This window comes from Vombatus ursinus, unplaced genomic scaffold (genome assembly GCF_900497805.2).
Source record: "Vombatus ursinus unplaced genomic scaffold, bare-nosed wombat genome assembly UNPS02014798.1, whole genome shotgun sequence".
Classification (NCBI taxonomy): Eukaryota; Metazoa; Chordata; class Mammalia; order Diprotodontia; family Vombatidae; genus Vombatus; species Vombatus ursinus.
This window is the reverse complement of record NW_020954576.1, coordinates 62,197,834-62,211,482: the sequence shown is the minus strand read 5'-3', so window position 1 is coordinate 62,211,482 and position 13,649 is coordinate 62,197,834. Positions and strand designations below refer to the sequence as shown.

General features: G+C 36.7%; 1 protein-coding gene across 1 annotated transcript in view; it reads left to right on the top strand.

Annotated features, from left to right (window-relative positions):
• Positions 1–470: 470 nt before the first annotated feature.
• The window catches only part of LOC114049455 (pecanex-like protein 2), a 369,169-nt gene continuing 355,990 nt past the window's right edge, over positions 471–13,649 (top strand). The window contains exon 1 of the mRNA XM_027870706.1: positions 471–623. Within this exon, the coding sequence (XP_027726507.1) occupies positions 471–623 (153 nt within the window). The remainder of the gene's footprint in view (positions 624–13,649) is intronic.

The window sequence follows — 13,649 nt, the reverse complement described above, 5'->3', positions numbered from 1 at the left end:
AGCAACTCTTTCTATTTTATTTTGCCTATTCGAGCTTGGGTAAGAGAAAGGGGAGGATTGTGGTAGCTGAGGAAATGAGAGTAGGGTACTGGAAGCAACCTGGACACGACTCCCTCCCCCTCCAGCTGCCGCGGTACTGGGAGGAGTCCTGGCGGAGGGCAAGAGGGGAGGAGCCTTCTGAGCATCTGCAGCCGCCTCTGAGCACGATGGGAAAATCCTTCCTTCCTCGGACATGGCGCCCACCTGCCCGGCGGCAGCAGCCGGCGCCGGCGCCCCCATCTGCGGGTCCCGGCAGAACAGTCCCAGCTCCAGTCGAGGGGGAGTAGGAGGAGGTGGTGGAGGAGGAGGAGGAGGTGGAGGTGGGAGGACGACGTGGGACACCCTGTGCTAAGACTGGAGGGGGCCGGTGAGCAGTGTGGGGGTGTTCAGAAGGGAAACTGAGGGCCCTGGGCCATCGGGCTACAGCAGGCATGGTGTCCCAGGTGTTGCAATTACTCCGGCAGGGAGTATGGGCTGCGCTCACCGGAGGTTGGTACCACGATCCGGAGCAGAGCAAGTTCACCAATAGCTGTCACCTCTACCTGTGGCTGTTCCTGCTGCTGCTGCCCCTGACGCTGCACCTGGTGAGTGAGGAGGACTTTGAGGAGAGGGGAAGGAGAGAGGGAAGGGGGAGGGACAGGTTCAGCAGAGGCAATTACTGAGAGGTCTGGAGGAAACTAGGGAGAGTGTGGGAGAAGAGATTACAGGAAATGGGGGGGGGACAGAGAGAGAGAGGGCAGAAAGGAGTACTGGGGCCTTGAGACTCATTAAAATTTGATGCAGGATGTAAGGATGAGTCACCAAGCTGCATGTGGCTTTTTCTCCTGGGTTTGATGGTTTGTATATGATGTGGACCCTGTTTGATGAATGGGTAATTTTTAGTTTCCTTAATATTTAGTGAGGGAGTACAGTAAGTATATGTCTAATAACCCAAATGATAAATAAAATTTCAAAAAAGCAAGTGTATCTCAGTTGGTGATTTTTTTTTTTGAAAGAGAGATGACCAATTCTTAATTACCTAGTTTGCAATTTTTCTAACCATTCTTTATAGGCCAGTGAAAAAAGAAACCTACAAAAAAGTATAATACTAGTTATAATTAGAAATATTCTATGTTTAAGCATTTGGATGACCTACTTAGGAAAACTAAATATAGGTACTGGTAGCATTCATAGCGAATAGAATCAGTTAAAATGAGTAGAAGTCATTCTTTTCCCAAAATGAAATCTTATATCGTTTCATGATTAAAATTTCACATGACTTTTTATTCACTCTGGAACCCAAATTTTGGTCAATGCCACTCTTCCACATTCTGGTGAACATGAGATTGACATGACTCACTTTCTTTACCCAACACTATAATATCTCCTGTTTGGTTGTCAGTGCATCTGCCTATACATCATGTGAATGTAAAAAAAACTTAAAATTTCTTCCGCCATATAATCTACCTAATTCTACTCTGGATAAATGTGTAATTTTGTTGGATATCTGTGAATAGAAATAGTTTTTAGCTAGTAGTTTCCTTTCCATCTTTTTTGATCATTTTTCTTGCTAAGTTTATTTTAGAAAATATAAAATCTGACATTATTTGCTGATTTTAATCTTACTTTGGGTTCTTTGGTTAATGAAAATACAATACCTGAGGGCATTTTGCCATTATAAAACATCTTATATTTATATGTAGAAAATTGGTACCTTGTCGTGTCTTGATGTTTTTTGGATCCATGGGCGACCTTAAAAATAAAAGATGGTGCTATAGATCAGTACTCTGCCCTTTAAATCTGATTGAAAACTTATCCCTCTCAGTGCTGAGCAGCAGTGATAACTAATTCCTTTTCCAGTTTCACTGCCATGATCTTGAACTGTAATAGATAAGATCACAGATTTATGTTTGTCAGACACTTCAGAAATCATTTGGTCCAGCCCCCTCATTCTGCAGATTAAGACTTCTTGGCCATGGTAAAGTGACTTGTCTAAGAATGGAAGAGCACAGGAATTGAACTCTGGGCTTCTGACTTTTATATTCAACATGCTTAGAATCTTGCCATCCTCCAATACCTGGTGATTCATTGATAACAGGCCCCATTTAGAGTCAAATTATCTAGGACCTCTTTCAAATGGGCTATTCAAATTTAGGTTTGGGGTCTAGTTTAAAAAGAAATATACCAAATCATAATAGCTCAACTTCATAAATCCATTTTACAATCTAATGGGTCAGATTCAACAAATGAATCATATTCTAAAGCTCTAAGTTGGAAAGACAAATGTTTTCTTTAAAATTAGTACTGTGTTCTGTACAATAAAATCAATTATGGTCATTTATGAGTTCATCAATATTTATAATATATGCTTTAAAATAATAGGAATGCACATTAAACCAATTTGGATTATTGTTTGAAGAAATTAATCTTACATCTTTATCAATATCAGTTCACTTTGGAAAAATCAAGAGATAATAATTGCTTACATTTCTATAGAGCTTTAAGGTTTACAAAACACTATTCACAATGATTCTATGAAGTGGATATTGCAAACCTATACTGCACAACTTAAGAAAATGAAATTCATCAAGATAAGTAATTTGCTCGAGGTCACATTGCTAGTAAGGAACAAAGCTGGAATTCCAATCCAGGTCTTTTGCCACCAAGAGCAGTGCTCTTCCCAGTATATCAGGGTTCATTTGCTTTTAGGAATACTTAAAGTTTTCTTCCATATGTATATGGATCGACAACTATAACAAACTATTAGTTCTTGCTTTCTGTTATTGAGGATAACTCTCTACAATGATTAGTAACTGCAGGTTTGCACACCTGTATCTTTGGAAGGAAGTCCCATTGTAGATGAATGATGAACTAGACCAGAATAAAATGGGAGACTTCAGTGGGCTTGGATCACACTTGAGAAACTATGTGGCACTTAGAATGATCCCAAGTTTCTTCTTACCACCAAAGCCCATCTTTTTATGAATTAAATTTATTTTCTGCAATCAGCAAAAAGCTGCCTTCTTTCCCTTTCATATGCCACCCCCAAATAAGAAAGAAAAACAAAAAAAAACCCTGTTATATGCATGTATAGTCAAGCAAACCAAATTTCTACATTGTCCATATCCCAAAATATGTCTCATTTTGTACTCAGAATTCATCACTTTTCTATCAGGCACTGGGTAGTATATCTCTACATGAGTCCTTTGGAAATGTGTTTGGTCATTGAGCTAATCAGAGTTTCTAAATCTTTTGGAGTGTTTACTTCTTTACAATATTGCTATTATCCTATAAACCCTTCTCTTAATTCTGTCTCCTTTATTCTGCATCAGTTAATAACAATTCTTTCCATGTTTCTCTGAAAGCATCCCTTCATCATTTGTTACAGCATAATAATATTCTATCACATTTTGGTTTTGTTGTTGTTGTTGCTGGTGTTCCAGTCATGTCCAACTCTTCATAACCCCATTTGGGATTTTCCTGGCAAAGATACTAGAGTACTTTTCCATTTCCTTCTCCAGTTCATTTTACAGATAGGGAAAACAAAGTTAAGTGATTTGCCCAAGGTCATGTAGCTAGTAATTGTCTGAGTTCAGGTTTGAACTCAGGAAGATGAGTCTTCCTGACTTCAGGCAGGGCACTCTATCCACTGTGCAACAGGGCTGCCCCTTCTATTACATACATATTCCATACATATGCCATAACTTGTTCAGTCTTCCATAATTTACGAATATTCCCTCAATTTCCAATTTGTTGTCAACAAAAAATAAGTTATGTTTTATACACCTTTAGTTAGAGTTTGTTTTGCTTAAAACTAAATTCTTCCTTAATCTCTTCACCTTCTTATTTCCCCTTCTTTCCTTTTCCCTGATAGTGAAATGTATTAAGTTCAAATGTCACCCACTCCCCCTATCCCTTTCTGATTCTGTTATGTCTTGATGATATTAAAATAAGAATGAAAAACTAAAGGAAAAGGAATATTATTGGTAGGAGGGAGGGGATATGGGTGTGTTGAAACCAGCTAATAGAGCCCTTTAAAAAAGTTGTGTTTGATCTCCACATATTATAATGTAAATGGTTTACCCTTGTTGAGTCACTTATAACTGTTCATTAAGGTTTACCTGTTTATGTTTCTATTGACTCAATTATTTGCACCTGAAAATATCTCTGCAGCTATAGCCTTTTAACAGGATGTTTGGAATTACTCTATTTCATTAAAGGTCTATTTTTAACTTTGTAGGATTATCCTGTTTTCTTAGGTTAAGTTATTCCTTGTTGTAAGCCTATATCCTTTGCTTTTTAGAATATTATATTCTAAGATCTCCAGCTTTTATACTGGTAGCAGCTAAGTCATATGTGATTCTTACTGGACAAATAAAGAGAGCCACTCATATTGAAATCTATTCCACACTATGGAACAGATTGGCCAAAGGTCTCAATGGTATTTATATTAAAATATGAAAAGAATTAGAGGAAGGCATCCACTATATTGTGATGCTCTGTGAAAGACTTACTCAACATGTCTTCCATGATACTCTATAGAAGACATTCAACATTATGGGCCAGATGACAAGGTGTGGACAGGTTGCCAACAAAAAGAATAGCTGCATTGATGCCATCATAGCTTTATTGGAGTACTGGGATAACTAATTTTTCCCTCTACTTCATTGTAATGGAACCATTTTTCCATACTCCACTCAGAAAAAAACTATAACATATTTATCCATTTTTAGAACTTTGGCCAATTTTTCAGTTTTGGTAACATTGTTGATTATTTGAATTGATATTGATATTAAAATTTGATATGCTACCTTTTAAAAAAATGCTTGTCAAATATCTTAATGCAATGTGCTCTAATTTTGAGATTCTTATAAATGTTGCTACCAAGTTTGCCTAAAAGTAGTGTTTTTAAAGTTCTGTGGTTCAGTACTTGTTACCCTTTAGAGTGAGTTAAAAATCTAACCATCTAGAATTGTTAAGTTGAGAGAAATAATAAAATTAGCAGTTATATTGTGCTTTAAAATTTTCAAAGTGCTTTTTATATGTTAACTTATTTGATTTGATCCTTAAAATAACCTGTGAGACAGAGACTAGTATTATCCCCATTTTACATGTGAGGAAATTGAGGCTAACATAATCGTTAATTGACTTGCTCTGAGTCACACAATTCAAAAGTGTATGTGAAAGTATTAAAACACTGTTCTTCCTGACTCCAAGACCAGCATTCTATCCACTTCGCCATCTAGTGGCAGGTGGAAGTACTGTTGACAATGTGAGGTATGACTGGTAGAGTGAAGAGACTGATTTAAAGATGGAAGAGACCTCAGCAGCCGTGTAGGTCATGCCATATCTCAAAGGAATCCATATATGCATATCAGGTGAGTGATCATCCTATATTTGCTTAAGGACCTCCAATGAGGAGAATCTCCAGAGGTGGCCCATTCCACTTTTGGACAATTTTCAATTGGTAGGGAGTTGTTGTTGTTTTTTTTTCCTGACATCAAGCTTAACTTTACTTCTTCCCAACTTCTATTTATTGCTCTCAATTCTGCTCTCTGGGGTCAAAAGAAAAAGTCTAGTCCTTCTTCCATATGACGGCCTTTCAAATATACTTGAAGACATCTCTCCTGTCTTGTATGTACCTAGTTCTTTACATGTTGTCTCCCCAATAAGAATGTAAACTCCTTGAGGATTGGATTTGGTTTTGCCTTTCTTTGTGCCCCTATCACTTCTCATAGTGTCTGGCATATAAGACTCTAACAAATGTGTTGATCATGTCCTTCTCTAAATTAAATATCTGTATTTCTTTCAACCTGTTCTATGATATAGCTGCAAGGACTTTCACCGTATGTGTTGCCTCTCCAATTTATCATTTTCCTTCTTAAACTATGGTGTCCAGAATTAAACACATTGCTCTAGATTTGGTTCAATAAGGGCAGAATACAGAAGGGCTGTCCCTTTTTTATTCCTTCATCTGTTCTTGGAAGTTATGCCTTTCATGATCCAATCCAAAATTGCATTGTATTTTTCCCCTTAAGGATGGGTTTAATTTGTGGAAAGAGTAAAAAGAGGTTAAGTTTGGTGGGAAAAGGTGGGGGGTCAACCTGCTTTTTTTTAAAGCATGATTGAAAAATGTGGAGACCATTTTTCACGCGATGTTTAAATGTGCATCAAGCCTGATTCATTTTTTTCTTGGCTTCTCTTTAATTGTGCTCCATAAATGCTTTTCACTCATGCAGCTTCAGTCTCTCCTTTCCTCCTCTTTAGCCTACAACCATGCCTAATCTAATCTAATCTAAAAAAAGAAAACCTTCCCTCAGTCTGGTCACTTCTTTCAAGTTAGTATCCAGTCTTTTTCCCCTTTGCTGCAAAATTTCTAGAAAGCGGGGTCACTATTCTGTTCTCTTGTCACCATCTCTCCTTAGCTTGTTATAATCGAGCTTCTGTCTTCACCATTTAATTTTAAAACATGGTAGTGAAGATTATGATGATGACAATAATAAATACCAAAGCACATAAAATGTACTCAGAGTCAGGAATAATTGAGTTCAAATATAGTCTCAGACATTTAACTAGGTGCAATTCAATCTGGGTAAATCACTTAACTTCTCTTAGATTCAGCTTCCTTATCTCAATAAATATAATCATAGAACCTATAGTACATGGTCATTGTGAGGACTGAATGAGTAAAAGTGCTTTATAAACCTTAAAGCGTTATATAAATGTTAACTATTACCATTGTTGTTGTTATTTACCTAGTGCTTTGAAGTTTTCAAAGCATTTTATATATATGCTCTTATTTGATGCTCCAGGCAACCCTCTGAGTCAGGTATTACTTTCCCTATTTCCAATTTCAATAACAACCTCTTTATCATAAAAACCAATAGATTTTTTCTGTTCTTATTTTCTTGACTTCCTCATGGCATTTGATGCCAGGAATAACTTCTCTCAACATACTATTTCTGACTTTCCAGTAGAGTTTTCCTCTTGTAACTCCCGTCTCCTTTACTGACTTCTCATCCTTTTTCCAGGGCAGTTAGATGGCACAGTGGATAGGCCACACTGGGCCTGGAGTTCAAATTTGGCCTCTGACACTTACTAGCTGGACAAGTCACTTACCTTTTTTGCCTCAGTTTCCTCATCTGTAAATTGAAGTGGAGGAGGAAATGACAAATCACTCTAGTATCTTTGCTAAGAAAACCCCAAATGGGGTCATGAGGGGTCAGACACAACTGAAACAACCGAACAATTACAACATTCTCTTTCCACCCCTTAAAGGTCCACAAGTTTCTTCTCTTGATCTTAACTCCCTGTATTTTGTTGATTATATTGCATACCCCTATAGCTTTTATCATTACCTTAACACAGTTGAATTCTGAATCTTTAAGTTCAACCCCAATTTCTCCTCAGAATTACAACTCTACTATTCCATCTTTCTGCTCAATATCTCCTTTTGTATGGCCTACTGGCATCTCAAACTCAACATGTGCAAAATTTAACTTGTAGTTTCCCTCTCTTCTTTTTTAAGTGAGACAATTGGGGTTAAGTGGCTTGCCCAGAATCACACAGCTAGGAAGTATTATGTGTCTGAGGCTAGATTTGAACTCAGGTCCTCCTGACTCCAGGGCCAGTGCTCTATCCACTACGCCACCTAGCTGCCCCTTTTTCCTTCTCAAACTGCTACTTTAATGTCTTTGTTTCTTGTTAGCACCACTAATTGATTGTTCAAACTCATAGTGTTGAATTTATCTTTCACTCTTTCTGCATCTTACCTTGCATGGTGAGTCAATTGTCATGTCTTGATGTTTCTATTTGTATATCTTTGTCATTTTCTTTTAATTGCCACTGCAATCATCCTTGTTCATTGTCTGAATTTCTCATCTAGAAAAAAATTTAAATTATTTTATCTTATTTTCAGATCTCCATTTTCTCCCTCCCACCTGTCCTTACTGAGAGAGCAAGAAAAAAATCCTATATATAGTCAAGCGAAACAAATTACCACACACACACACATACACACACACACACAAATATATATGTCTTAATCTGTACTCTGAATCCATCACCTCTCTATCAAGAGGTGAGTAGTATGTTTCTCCATGAGTCCTCTGGAATTGTGTTAGGTCATTGTGTTGATCAGAGACACTATGTCTTTCAACGTTGTTTGTCTTTATAATGTTGCTAATATTGTACCAACTGTTCTTTTGATTCTGCTCACTTCACCATGCATCAATTCATACAAGTTTCGCTAAAACCATTCCTTTCATTATTTCCTATAGCACAACTATATTCTATCACATGCAGGTACCATAACTTGTTCAGTCATTCCCCAAATGATGGACACTCCTTCAGTTTCCAATTCTTTGCTACCACAAAAAACTGCTATAAATATATATGGCTTCTTTTTGTCTTTCTTTGATCTCTTTCTGGGTCAAAGCATATGCACATAACTTTTTGCCAATAGTTGCAAATTGATTTCAAAAATGTTTGTACTGGTTCACAGTCTCACCAATAGGGCAGCAATGTACCTCTTTTCCCACAATCTCTCTAATGTTTGTAATCTTCCTTTTTGGTCAACTTTGCCAATCTGATAGGGGCGAGTTAGAACCTCAGAGTTGCTTTAATTTGTATTTCTCTAATTATTTGTAACTTAGAGAATTTTTTCATATGGCAATTGATAGTTTGGATTTTTTCCTCTGAAAACTGCCTATTTATATCCTTTAATCATTTGTCAGTTGGAGAATGACTCTTCTTTTAAGTTTGAATCAGTTTCCTATATAGATTAGAAGTAAGGCCACTTCCAGAGAAACTTGCTGCAAAGATTTTTTTCCCATGTACTAACTTCTCTTCTAACTTTAGCTTCATTGCTTTTGTTTCACAAAATCTTTTTAATTTTATGTAATCAAAATTATCCATTTTACCTTCTGTGATCTTGTTTGATCACAAGCTCTCTTCCTATCCATAGATCTGGCAAGTAATTTCTTCCTTGATCCTCTAATTCATTCATGATACCATCCTTTATGTGTAAGCCATGTAGCCATTTGAAGCTTGTATTCATATACATCGTGAGATGCTAATCTATACGTAGTTTCTGCCAAACTACTTCCTAGTTTTCCCAACAGTTTTTGTCCAATAGTGAGTTCTTTTTCCAATATATGGGATCTTTGGGCTTATCCAACACTAGGCTACTGTGTGTATTTGCTTCTGCATATTGTTTACCTAACTCTATCCCACTAATCAGTCTCTCTTCCTTTTTATCCATTGCTTTGTAGTATAGTTTGACATCTGATCCTGTTAAGCTACCTTTCTTCTCTTGATATGTTTGAACTTTTGTTTCTCCAGTTGAATTTTGTTATTATTTTTCTAGTTATATAAAATAATTCTTTGGTAATTTAGTAACCTCCTAAGTGATCTTTGTCCTTTTGCTACATCTTATCTCAAATACATCTTTCATATTGCTGCCAAATAATCTTCCTAGAGCAACAATTCTTTTCATGGTAACCCTCTATACAAAAAGCTTTAGTGGCTCCCTATTGCCTAATAAAGTATATTCATTTTAAGAACATTTATCTTATTTTTATTATGTCTACATCATATTAGCTTTTAACATATCTCTCATACTCCTACCTTTCTCTCTCACACTTATCCCTAAATAGAAACAAAGAATTACAGAATCCCTCTAACACAGTCAAGAAAGGAAAGAAACAAGCAATTATGAAGTGTCTTCTATATACCAGGCACTGTGCTAAGTGCTTTACAAATATTATCTCCTTTAATCCTCAGAATAACCCAGAGAGTCAGATCTTATTATCATCCCCATTTTACAGTTGAGGAAACTGAGGCAGACAGAAGTTAAATGATTTTGTCATGCTTACATTGATGGCAAGTATCTGAGGCCAGAATTTAACTCAGGTCTTCCTGACTCCAGGTTCCCTGCACCACACAGCTGCTTAGGCATCAAGCAAAACATTGCCACATTGGTCATTTAAAAAATTTTTATTCTGTATATTAATCTGATCTATGTGTCATGTGGTAGACAATATTCTTCTTTATCAATCCTCTAGAACCATGGTTGATCATTTCATCGATCCAAATTCTTAAGACTTTCAGAGTTGTATTTTTTTTTTTTTGGTGAGGAAATTGTGGTTAAGTGACTTGCCCAGGATCACACAGCTACTAGGTGTCAAGTGTCTGGTCTGAGGCCAGGTCCTCCTGACTTCAGGGCCGGTACTCTATCCATTGCACCACCTAACTGCCCCCAGAGTTATATTTTTTTATAGCATTAATGTTAAACTATAAAATGTTCTTCTGGTTCTGCTCATTTCACTCTGCATCAGCTCATACACTTTTTTTCATGTCTCTTTGAAACTGTCTTTTTTCTCATCTCTGATAGCTCAATGGCGTTTGATTATATTGATATAAAACTATTTATTCAGCAAGTTCTGAGATTCCATCTCACAACCCTAAGACTTACAAAGCTGGCACAAAAGAAATGACAAATGTTGGAGGGACTGTGAAAAAAACAGGAATGAAGAAAATAAGCATTTATTAATCACCTACTATGTGTTTGGCAATGTGCTTTACACATATTATCTCATTTGATCTTCATAACTACCCAGGGGTATAGATGCTATTATTATCCTCATTTTATAGTTGAGGAATCTGAGGCAGATGGAAGTTTAAGTGACTTTCCCGTGGTCAGATGGCTCATAAGTGCTTGAGAACATATTTGAACTGAGGTCTTCATGACTTCAGGACCAGCACACTATTCACTGTACCACCTAGCAGCCTCTAGCAGGCATTGATGATGGAGCCATGAATGAGTCTAATTATTCTGGAAACTAATTTAGAATTATTTACAAAAAGATACTAAAGAGTGCATGTCCTTTGACCCAACTAAATCTCTTCTAGGACTATACCTTAAAGAGATCAAAGACGGAGGAAAGAACCCAATGTTTATAAAGATATTTATAGCATCTCCTTTTGTGTTGGCAAAAGAAAAAATCTAGAAACTAAGAGGGTGCTCATGATTTGGGGAATGGCTAAAGTATATTGTTAATCATGGCATTCCACCCTTTCTATAATCTGCCTTTAATTTATTTTTAGACTTATTCCATATTACTATCCATATAGTCAACATTATAACCAAACTGAGCATATCTTCTAATCTCATTCCCCCTCTCTTTCCTAGTTCCATGTGGTTGCTTTTGTTGCCCTACATGGTTGGAGACTACTCCATCTGCTATCTTTATCTCTTAAAGGACTTCACTTCATTCAAAGTCCATCTTATGTATCACCTCCTCCATGAAATATTCTCTGACTTTGCCAATCCTCATGTCCACCTGGGGTGAAAGTGATGTCTCCCTCCTCAAATTTCCCATATTTCTTTTTTTCATTCCCTCCTCTTGGCATATTCTCACTCTTCCTTGTATTCTACATGGCTGTATGCATGTCTTTTCTCCATTTGTTAAAAACTTCTTGACAGCAACATCTATCATAATTAACTTTATATCCCTATGACTAGCATAATACATTACACATTTTAAGTTCTTAGCAAACATATGTTGAATTGAGTTGAAATTAAAAATACCAATAAGGAAAATATGTTATTTCAAAGGAGAATGACCCCTACATGCAAAGATTTAGAAAATATTATCACAGAACACAATCGCATGCATAGCACTCTACAGAAGGCACCCCAACCCATATATTCACCTTTCTCATAAGACACAGATAACTTTGGATATTTTTTTAACACTTTTACTATTTAAGGATGTACTTTTTGAGATAAGAAGAAAAGAGGCATTGTAATATAGAGGGAAAAAGACCCAACTCAGAATCAACAGAGCCCTGGGCTTCAAATCCATCTTCAAAAATTACTAGTTGTGTGATCATAGTCAAGTTATTTAGCTTTCATGCCCCTCAATTTCTTCCTCTATAAAGTGGAGGTAATCTTGCCCATTATACCTGCTTTACTGAATTGTTGGGAGAATTAAATGGGTTTGTGTATGTAAAATGCTATATCAATGTCAGCTAGTAGTGTTTTTCTATAAGAGAGCTAAGAGAAACATAAGTGAATTTTTTTATGAATGCATCGTGATCTTCATAATCCCTTTTATGGTTCATATGTCTAAGTCACAATGGAGTCTCTGGAGACAGTTACTTGCTAAGAGTTCTCCATATATGTGTTACCCCTTTTAGAAGTATCTCTTAAAGGAAAGGTAGGAGGCCTAAAGATATACCCAGCTTTTAGATAGAAGTTTCTGGAGATAACTATATCTTAAAATAGGTTACCATAAGGAAATTCCTGGTTGTGAACATACTGTTGCCTTTATTTGTTTGAAAATTGGCAGGAGCCTCCAAATGTACAAGTAAATGTGTTTATTAGAAAATGTCTCATGGGAAAAGATTTTAAAAAAATACAAAGTGGTAAAATGGATAATAAGCATTATATAAAACCTTCTATGTACCAAGTACCATGCTAAGTGCTTTTTACAAATATTATGTCATGTGATCCTCACAACAATCTTATGAGGTATCCCCATTTTATAATTGAAGAAACTGAGATAAATAGAGTTTAAGGGTCTTGTCCAGGGTCATACAGTTAGTAACTATCTGAGACTGAATTTGAACTCTGGGCTTCCTGACTGAAGACCCAGCACTCTATCTACTGTGTCAATGACCGCCTCTGTGGAGGAACTTTCTTGAAGTCAATGGTAAAGATTTTCCAGAATATCTCCTGTGATGGAAGTACCAACTCATTTACCTCGTATGATAGATGGAAAAATTGAGACACAGAAAAGTCCACATCCTACAACATGAATCCATTTTGGACTTATGACTGATACTTAAAACATGTGACTGACAGTCTGGAACTCAACTGATTAGTTCCCAGTGCTGGGATTTCACAACTTCATTTGGAAAGAAAGATTAAAAAATATGAGTCATGGCCACATTACAGACTAGTCAGACTTTGTGGAGAACTACTGAATTTGTTACAGCAAAGGAGTGACCCATTTAAAGAGCAATTTGTGAAGATCAATCTTGTTGTTTACAAGAGTCGGATTGGAAAGAAGAGATATTAGAAAATGGGTGCCCAGTTAGGAGAGCACAACTGTATTTCTGCAAGAAGCAATGAGTGGTCAAATTAGAGTGGTAGCAGTGGGAATGGAAAAGAAGAGATAAATATGAGAAACATTTTGAAGGAATAATTAATAGGATCTAGTGATTAGATTAGATTGGTTATTAGGGCATGAAGGAGAAAAAGATGGAGATACGACTCTAAAATTTCAAGTGGTAATGACTGGGAGAATATTGGTACCATCAATAAAGATTGGACAGTCAGGAGAGGAGGGTACAGTAGGTCTAGAATCCAGGGAGGAAGTGTGATAGGCAGGAGAAATCAAGAACTCTGGCAGAGCCTGGAAAATGAATATGATGCTCCTATAGCGACAAGAATCTTGACATTAAACCAACATTGCTCCATTCCAGGAGCTTTCTTACAATTTTTTCTTAAAGTAAGAGCCAATCCCCAAGTATGATTGACTTGGACCCATCAGCAAGAGATAAATAGGCATATATAGCTGTAATCTGGGGGGTGAGTGACAAGAGGTGGAAAAAAGAAAGGCAGC